Below are 9,122 nucleotides of genomic sequence, written 5' to 3' on the forward strand. Positions count from 1 at the left end.
AAAACTTTTATTGTCGACATTAATTTAAATTTGAATTTTGAAACGGTTGGACCTAACGGTAGATTAGCAACAGTAACTGTGGTGATGTGGCACCATTAGCGTGGGATTACTGTAACTTGATTATCCGGGCGTTACAAATTTATTCTTAATACTTTTCTCGTAGTTGTGGATGCTTGCGAGAGGGTTAATCATAAGTATGAGGTTTGTTCAAGTAAGAACAATACCTAAGCACCGGTCCACCCACATATCAAATTATCAAAGTACCGAACACGAATTAAGCCAACATGATGAAAGTGACTAGATGAAATTCCCGTGTACCCTCAAGAACACTTTGCTTATCATAAGAAACCGTTTTGGCATGTCCTTTGCCTCAAAAGGATTGGGCTACCTGGCTGCACTTTTGTTACTACTATTGTTACTTGCTCGTTACAGATTATCCTACTATCAAACTACTGCGCTACTCACAATTTTAGCACTTGCAGATATTACCTTGCTGAAAACCACTTGTCATTTCCTTCTGCTCCTCGTTGGGTTCGACACTCTTATTTATCGAAAAGGGCTACAATTGACCCCATATACTTGTGGGTCATCAGGGTCAATGATGCATACATGAGTCCATGTAGATGTTGGCACTGGCACACACAGACGTGTGAACATTCCTACTGGGCCGATGGGGATGTCCGTTCGTTTGAGGGGGGAGGGTGTATGTGACACCACAGCTTAATATAAATGATATAGACTACTCATATCAACAAGGTGCACCTTCTTTTCTGGGAGCCCATCCAAAAGGAACCTCAAATTTAAGTATATTGAGCTTGACAATTTGAGGATGGGTGACCGTTTGGGAAGTTGATCCCAGATGCGCACGAGTGAACACAAGGTGTGCAGGGAAGACTGGAGTTGATATGTTGGGCTAGTCTAGATCCAAGGCGCAACGACCAAGATCTGGTGTGCCCACTGGTGGGTTTGGTGGGGACGTTGCATGCAGCACAAGGAATGGCAGTTCTCACTTTCTTCCAGGAGTGTAGAGTGTTGATTAGTGGCCACGCTGGTGCTTTCCGAGGTGGCGCTTGTCACTTTTTTCTATGAGTGTCAAACTCGGAGCTCGTCGAGATTTTAGCATGCAGGAGGGCGCTTCAGCTACCAGAGGGAATGGATATGCAATAGATTCATGTGGAGCTGGATAGCAAGGCGGTCATCGGCAATAGGGCCATTGATTGAAGATATGAAGAAAGATGCTCTGGGCGCTTCAGGGGTTCAAAGTTTGCTGGCCTCGTCGGACATCAAATAATGTTTGCACATGTGTTAACTAAGCAAGGGGTTAGTAGTGAATTTTGTCAGGTGTGGGATAATGTCCCTCCAGAATGTATCTTGCACTTGTTGCTTCAAAGGTTTTTTATGACATTGAATAAATAGATGGCAGGGTTGGAACTCAAAAAACAAACCAAGTAATGCTAGAGTATGTTTTTTTTAAATAAATTTGGTTGAAAGAACATAAAAATAACAAATATCAAATCATATGTTTGCAAAAGTAGATTATGTAATTTTTACACTCTTCTATGATTACAATAATTGCACTATTTAAACAAATCCTGCACATGTTGTAAAATTATTAATAAACCTAACTTGCAAGAAACGTTTTCCATACCCTAAAAGTTTATATAAGTATACCTAATAGTGATACTCTAGAAAGTGTAAACCACTATTAATATTTTTGGTAGATTATATGCTTTACAAATGTCTATCATGATATTTAATGATACCAATATATGACCACACACACATGCAAATATATATTTATACACTATGTAGTTAATGAACTTTTTGAAGTTCAGAGAGAAATTTTGTTATATCATGCAATTTAAATTTTGAAGAAACAAAATTTTAGTGACATACATTAAAACTACAGAACAAACCGAGAACATTATAAGCATTATTCGACAAAAATTTTACGTTGTTAACTATGATAGATAACTAACAAAAAAACTAATTTAAACTATATATAGCTAGTTTAACTAAGTATAAAAGTTTATTATAAAATATATTACAGATAAAGTTTCTTATCAGCCATTGTACACACATTCTATATGGTTAAGCATATCCTTTTTAATAGCAAAGGGAAAATATATTTAAACTCTTTTTCTTGGCAATTTAGATAATTCATATGACCTTGCACACTCTCATACTAAACAACAATGCAAAAAAATTAACTCATTCGAAAATTCAATTCAATGGGATTGCCAACACAACTAGCTATCAAGACAATTATGGACTGCAACTATTTATGTACATATATACGACAGCCAGATGGCAATCGTGTAATTGGTCTTTCATTTTTGTTGTATCTTTCCTAAGGAAAGGTTTTGCTCACCATATCTCGGTCAAATCAGGTTAACATTGTTCGAAGCTATCATTACTCTACACACCAACCAGCTTATATGGCAATTTAGGAGGCAAGTAGTAGGTAACGTGATATATCAATAAAAACAAGACAACAGTAGTGATATCCAAGATAATGATCATCTTGCCTGAAATGTCCTCGGTGGGATCGAAACTCTGCTCATCGTAAACATTTTAAATAGGATCAACATGATCCTCGTACTTGGTCTCGTCTCCCGGTACTACCCACAAGAAAGAGAACAAGCATTCAATAAACAAACAATAATGGCAAAATGCAATCACAATATGATGCATGCCAAGTTTCATATAAAATAACATAGCATCTTATTCTAGTCAATTTAAATGAATCCTTGATCCATGTGAAGCATGGATCAAGCAACACTTCATATGCAATATGTTGGTTTAGTGATCTAAACAGAAACCAGACAGCCTTTCGCCTAATTGATTCCATCGCACCACAACTTGAACATAGATGTACAAACGCAGAACACTATTAAAGAAGAAAAGTTTAGAGAAAATCAATGTACCATAACAAAACTTTAATTATTCTAAAAAGACCAATTTAAAGGAGAAGGCCAATTTGGCACCCGGGCTCAGCTGCACCCGTGCCGACAAAAAAAATCAAAACAAATACTAGAAAAATTTTAAAAACTCCAAAAGAAAATTGTGTGGTAGATAATTTGATGCGTGAGGTTCGCTGCAAAATTCAACTCGTTTGGACATTTGAGCATCTCTCAGCAAAAAAGACAAAATCGGGGTCTGTAAAAAAGTCACAAAATGTTTTGACCCGATTTGTCTTTTTGCCGAGAGCTGCTCAAATGTCCAAATGAGTTGAAAATTGCAGCGGTCCTCACGCAACAAATTATCTACTACACAAAAAAATTTGGCTTTTTTTGAATTTTTTTAGTATTTGTTTTGAATTTTTTTCTGCGCGGGAGCATCTGAGCCTGGGCTCAGACGCGGATTTACGAATTTAAAGACATGACTCTAAAATAACTAAGAGCAATTAAATACCGTTTGGGAGAATTAGCAACCAAAGTGGAATATGGTAACTAAAAGTAATCACGATGAAAAAATTGTTCATACATGCAATTACTACAGCATTTAGCAAAGTTACTTTATGCAAAATATTACTGCATAATGGTTTGCTAATTAGCCGTTACATAAGATCCTTTTTTTAATCCAAGTAAAATATATTTCGATTTCTCTAAAACTAAACAATTTGTGGTTGTTATATTCATTCGCCGAGCTTCTACAATTAAAGATTTTGTATGAGGTAAACGCCAGAAACCAAGAATGCAAACATGTCACATGAAAACACTTTACTAGTTGAAACGGTAATGCAGCGACAACACAAAATAAAGTTTTCATTGCTCACCACAATACTTCCAGTACAACATCCCCAAAAAAGGCATATAAATAAAACACTAGAACTCTTGAACAATACAGCTGCAAAATCTAGTAGCTTCTACAAGTAATTTAGAGAAAAAAGCTGGAAATAAACACAATTGTTTACTACTGAACCCCGAATTGGGAAAGATAGGTAGGTGAAAAGATTTTTTAAAGGAGAAGATAAAGAAACCTAGAATAAAAGATATAAAATAGGCAGAGTGTGGCAGCCTGAAACAAGCGAGTCACTTGCTAGAAAGATGCACTCGATTGAACAGACAATGTGAAGGCGAAAAAATTCCAGAGATGGCGGAGTACATGCACACTGGAACAGAGGATGGGATCTCAAACCTGATAGATAGAAGATCTAGGCTTCAAAGACTGTTGTGATCATTCAACATATGCAGATATATGGTTTCATCTCTACTTCCAAATGTGCCACACTCACACCGCAGAGACCATAGGATTGTAACAGCCACAGCCACTGCTTAATTCTGAAGGAAACTGACAATACAGGAACCTTGTTTTCGGAGTCCATACCTTCCAATTTTCCTTTGTAAACTGACAATACAGGAAACTGTGTTCTACTGTTTCACAAACAGCCTTCATAATTAGTGGGAGAAAACAATCGTTGCTGCAGCTGAGTGCATTGATCACAATTCACACCATAGTCGCTTCCAAATTTTTCCATGGATGGACTGCACAGGGCCAGAACCATTGAAGCTTTTGTCTACCCAAAGAAATGAACAGCACGAGCAGATTATATGCTATCCGCACTGAACAAAACACAAGCCTGGACGATTGAAGGTGCTTACGGCATTTTTTTCAGAGAAAAGGGGGCTGGACTGTCGACGATGCTTAGAAAGCAAAAGATTGCCATGCTCTACCAACTAAAAGGTTTCCTGTAATTCTAAACGTACACCAATCAATAAGCCTTAACTGGTAGCAGTACGAGCAAGATTATAAGCGGCCCACACTGAATAAACACAAGCCTGGACGATTTGTGGCGCTCACTGGATTTTCAGAGAAAAAAAATTCTGGACGGTCGAGAACAAGAATATGACATGCTCTACCTAGTAGAAGGTTTCTTGTACTTCTACTAACATCCGGAATGCGCACGGGATGTATGTGTACAAGAAGAGGAATATTAGGTGTACTCGTACATTATAAAACTAAGCTTTCTTTTCTTTTTGTAAACGTGTTGTTCGAGAGTTGCTACCAAAATTTTCTACTCCGAACAGAGGAGTATGTGTTGTTTATAGTTCGTCCCATGACTTTATATAATCGTCCAATGGCCGGGTTGGTGTGAAAGGCAGAAAATATCATAGAAGAACACGGGGAAATGTTCCTCTGAATTTTTCACCTACCGGTTCGAATACCTGAGGCAGGCGCCGTCGCGATCTTTCTCCCAGACGGGCCGTAACTGCAGGTTGATCCATCGATCGATCAGGCCAACAGGCACACTGTGGTGCAGGGATGCAGCCAATGGTGACCAAGGGGGCGGCACCCGTTTCCAGTCGAGATCGACCAGATGGCATGCATCACCGGCGTTTCCCGGAGCTCTGCTTCGCGTGGCACCGCAGCGCCGCCCTTCCTCTGCCTGAGGCAGCACCGGAAATATCAGCAACAAGTTTCATCAAATTGAAATTCGTTGCAAATAATCCCTCTCATGTATGTAAAGAAAGGGGAAACAGAGTAAACTGCAAGTAATAATAGTGCAATATACGCAGCGCACATGACAAAGATGATCAAGCACTTTCAGAAAAAGAAAGATCAAACTGCAAGTAGTAATAATAGTGCAATATTCGAGTTAATTTCTACATCAATTTTTTCGTGAAACGAAATTTCTTCACCTAGCTAATACTAACTGCCAATTATGTACAGGTTGTTTGTTCCATTTCTGCCGATTACCAGGGCCTAGGAAGATAAAAGATCTAAACTTGCAATTAGCACAGAATGAATGAATGAAAACTAGATTCAATTCATTCATACCTTGCGCGCTTCCTCGAGGTCGCTTCGTCGTCGTCGTAGTACTCGCCAGCATCCTCCTCCTCCGTCGCCGATGATGCAGCATCGTCCACGCTGGCAACGGCCGCGGGCTCGACGCAGCCATCGCTCGCAACAGCAGGATCGTATAAGTAGTCGTACGAGACGAGATCGCCGAAGAAGTAGTCGTCGAGGACGAGATCCTTCCCTGGAGTCGCCGGCTCAGCGTAACCGTCGTCGAGATCACCCAAGAAGTAGTCCGCGGCGGCAAACTCCTCCGCTGCAGTCGACGGCTGGACGTAACCGCCGTCCGCAACAGCGAGATCGTCGAACAAGTGGTCGTTGGCGGCAAGCCCCTTGGCCGCGAACGGCCCGCCGGCCTCCGCGTCATCCTCGCTCTCCATGAGGAACCTCTCCAGGTCGCCCACGTAGGCCGACATCTCGCCATCGTCGCGATCCCCAGACGGCTCTAACGACAGAGGCGGCGCGCCGTCGTCCGTCACCACGGAGTCCGGCGAGCTCTCCCTCCCCCCTTCGCCACCGTCATCAGAACCTAAATCCAAACCCAAACCGCCATCCTTATCGGCCACGGCAGGCAGCAAGCACTCGCCGTCGCCGTGGCAGAACTCGGTGAGGTCCATGTCCAGCAGGTCGAACTCGAACCCGTCCATAAAACCCAAGTCGAAGTCGAGATCATCAACGTCACCCAACACGACGGCGTCCATGGCGCAAGTACGCACGCACGTCGACGAAGTTTTTGAAATCAGATTGTGAGGACGTCGACCAGGGGAGGGGTGGTTTATATGGGAGCGGGAGGGACGGAGGAGACGTGGCCCGAGTCGGTTCCTTACCGCGGAAGGTTCGGCCGGGCCGCGGGCGCCGTATCCGGGAAGTTTCCTTCCGGCCGCTGCGGGAGGAACCGACGCACGCACGTCCCGATCGAGAGGGGAAAGCGTGACGTGGGGAATTGACTCTTCTCATCATGGCGGTTTGGATGTGGTGGACTCGTGAGCGGTGTGGATTGATTGAGTCTGGTGCGTCGACGGTGCCGATCGATCGAGATGCGTGCTTGCGTGTTTCTATGGAGGTTTCTGGATTTCCTACGTCTCGCGGTACCGCGGGGGGATACGAATTCGAATTTTATGAGAACGCAGATTGCGACGTGTGTTGCTATCTTTTGAAAATCTAAAATTGTTAGGTGGAGTGTGCACATACTTTTTCTTTTTTTGAGTAACGAGTGTGCACATACGTGGGGGGTGTAGAGTCGTGCACGGGAAACATGGGCCGGGAAGAGGGCGGTAGGGCTGCACACACCACTGGGCTGGCGAAAGGCCGCCGATACGGGCTGCTCAGCAGGCCGGAACAAGGTGCTCAGCCTGGAGGCCTGGACACAAAGGAAAAACACGTGAGACAACCCGATCGGTGTATCCCCTAAAAAATGATTTTAAAAAAAAACTAAAAAAATGCTGATGCAACGTTGAACTGAGACGATTCAACGGGGCAGGTGGTGCTGGTGATGCGCCCGGCTTGCTGGCGGCACGGGATGCCCGAGCACGAGCTTCGGGCCGCGCCGTGACCCCAACTGCCACCTCGTACCGCACCGCAGATAGATCCACGCACGGATTCCTCCTCTCTCCGTCCCCGCACGCATGAATGAGCGCGTGGGCGTCACCGGCTCACCCCGGTGCACGGCGAGGCGTGCGGGCGTGCACCGGCGCTGAACCCGCACGGGTCGGTTCACACCAAAAGGCGAGGGGTTGCCAGGCCGCGTCGCAACGGCCGCCCGGACGGCTCGCGTCACCGGGCCGGCCTGCCGAGCCGAGCCGACCCGACCCGGCCGATCGATTGCTACTTTGCTGGCCGGGCGCGCCTCGGTCACCTGCTCCGTTCCAACCAACCGCAGTAGTAGGTACGCCGTATGCGCGCTTCCGTTCCAACGTTTCGATTCACTGGATACGTACGCGTGCTGCCGACTGCAGTGGTAGGTACTGCCGGAACTCGGACACTCATGTACGCACGCACAGGCGCGAACCCGTCGCCGACGCCCGTGTATCAGTATGCATGCACACTGCACGCTTGCACAGGGCAGGAGGCTTGTAGGGCTTTGGTCCAATCAGGGCAAGCCCACTTTCCACGAAACCCTAAAACCTCCTCTGGCGGCGGCGACTAGGGTTCGGGGGAAAAACTTGCGCTCGTCGATCTCAAGCCGGCGGAGCGCACCGATCTCCTGAGAGGATGGCTACATCCGATCATGGCAAGAAAACAGTGGGGGATCAGGACCCGCTGCGCATGGACAGGGCTCGCTTGGAGGAGGCTCTAGGGAAGATGGGAATCACCGATGAGGAAGCTACTCCATTGGTCATTGATGATCGCGAGGAGGATGCGCCGGAGAAGTGGCTACTAGCTGGGAAGGTACTGCACCGCAACGTGTTCCACATCCATACCATCACTAATGCACTTCGGCCGGCGTGGGGGAATCCGCGGGGACTTCAATTCAGATCCATGGGAGAGAATTTGTTCGTTGCTGAGTTTGAATCAAAGCGAGATAGGGATCGTATCTGGGATGGATCACCATGGCATATCAGTAAGAATGCGGTCATCTTGACTGATTTCAAGGATTGGATGAGACCCGATGAGGTTAACTTTGATAGGCTGCATCTATGGGCTAGGGATTTGAACCTACCATACAATCTTCGGGATGACTCATGGGGAAAGGTAATTGCAAAGCAGATTGACCAACAAGCTACTCACGCACAGTTTGATCACATGGGTGGATTTTTTAGGGCGCGAGTATCAGTTGATGTGAATAAGCCGCTGAGGCGGTGGATTGTCATTGAATCGGCAAAGAGACAGAAGCAGGACCCTTATGATATTCAGTATGAAACGTGCCTCATTTTTGTTTCTCCTTTGGCCGGCTTGGACATTCTGATCCGTTTTGCCCAGTTCCGGGGCATCGAGATGAAAAAGGGGAGCTACCTTTTGGTCCGAAGTTGAGGGCACCTGAGGATCGCAAGAAGACTGCCTCGGGGGATGCTGCAGGCAAGGACCAGCAGTCGGGCCCGAGCAGTAAGAGGGAGTCAAAGAACTCCAGTAATGTTCCGATGGGGGCATTGAGGTGAACTCTCCTATTAAAAAGAAGAACCAGCATAAAAGAAAGGAGGCACCGCAGCAGGTCTATCGTCGTGTCGAACCTGTACCACAGCTTCTGCTGACAGCAGCCGAGGAGTCGCCTGCAGCTGATCCGGCTTGCTCAAAGGGGAGTAATTTGGACGATGACTCTGAGATGGAGAAAGGGTATGACAGGTTTCCAAAGAAGAAGAAGCCAACTCCTGAGAATTCGGCAGAGG

At 45.4% G+C, this 9,122-nt stretch overlaps 1 protein-coding gene across 3 annotated transcripts; it reads right to left on the reverse strand.

Annotated features, from left to right (window-relative positions):
- Window positions 1-307: 307 nt before the first annotated feature.
- LOC123054761 (uncharacterized) lies at window positions 308-6,593 on the reverse strand. 3 transcript variants are annotated; one of them, XR_006426319.1, is made up of 3 exons: window positions 5,782-6,590; window positions 4,141-5,389; window positions 308-2,621 (listed from the first exon to the last, which is right to left on the reverse strand). XR_006426319.1 is itself a non-coding variant. In XM_044478606.1 (2 exons), the coding sequence occupies exons 1-2, from the start codon at window positions 6,498-6,500 to the stop codon at window positions 5,331-5,333; spliced, it is 774 nt and encodes a 257-aa protein (XP_044334541.1). In that variant the 5' UTR covers window positions 6,501-6,593; the 3' UTR covers window positions 3,755-5,330. The 3 variants fall into 3 exon arrangements, 2 of the variants coding, with proteins under 2 accessions (XP_044334541.1, XP_044334540.1); XM_044478606.1 differs by lacking the exon at window positions 308-2,621 and having other exon boundaries at window positions 3,755-5,385; window positions 5,782-6,593; XM_044478605.1 differs by lacking the exon at window positions 308-2,621 and having other exon boundaries at window positions 3,755-5,389.
- Window positions 6,594-9,122: the final 2,529 nt, after the last annotated feature.

The sequence above is a fragment of the Triticum aestivum genome, chromosome 2D (genome assembly GCF_018294505.1).
Source record: "Triticum aestivum cultivar Chinese Spring chromosome 2D, IWGSC CS RefSeq v2.1, whole genome shotgun sequence".
Classification (NCBI taxonomy): Eukaryota; Viridiplantae; Streptophyta; class Magnoliopsida; order Poales; family Poaceae; genus Triticum; species Triticum aestivum.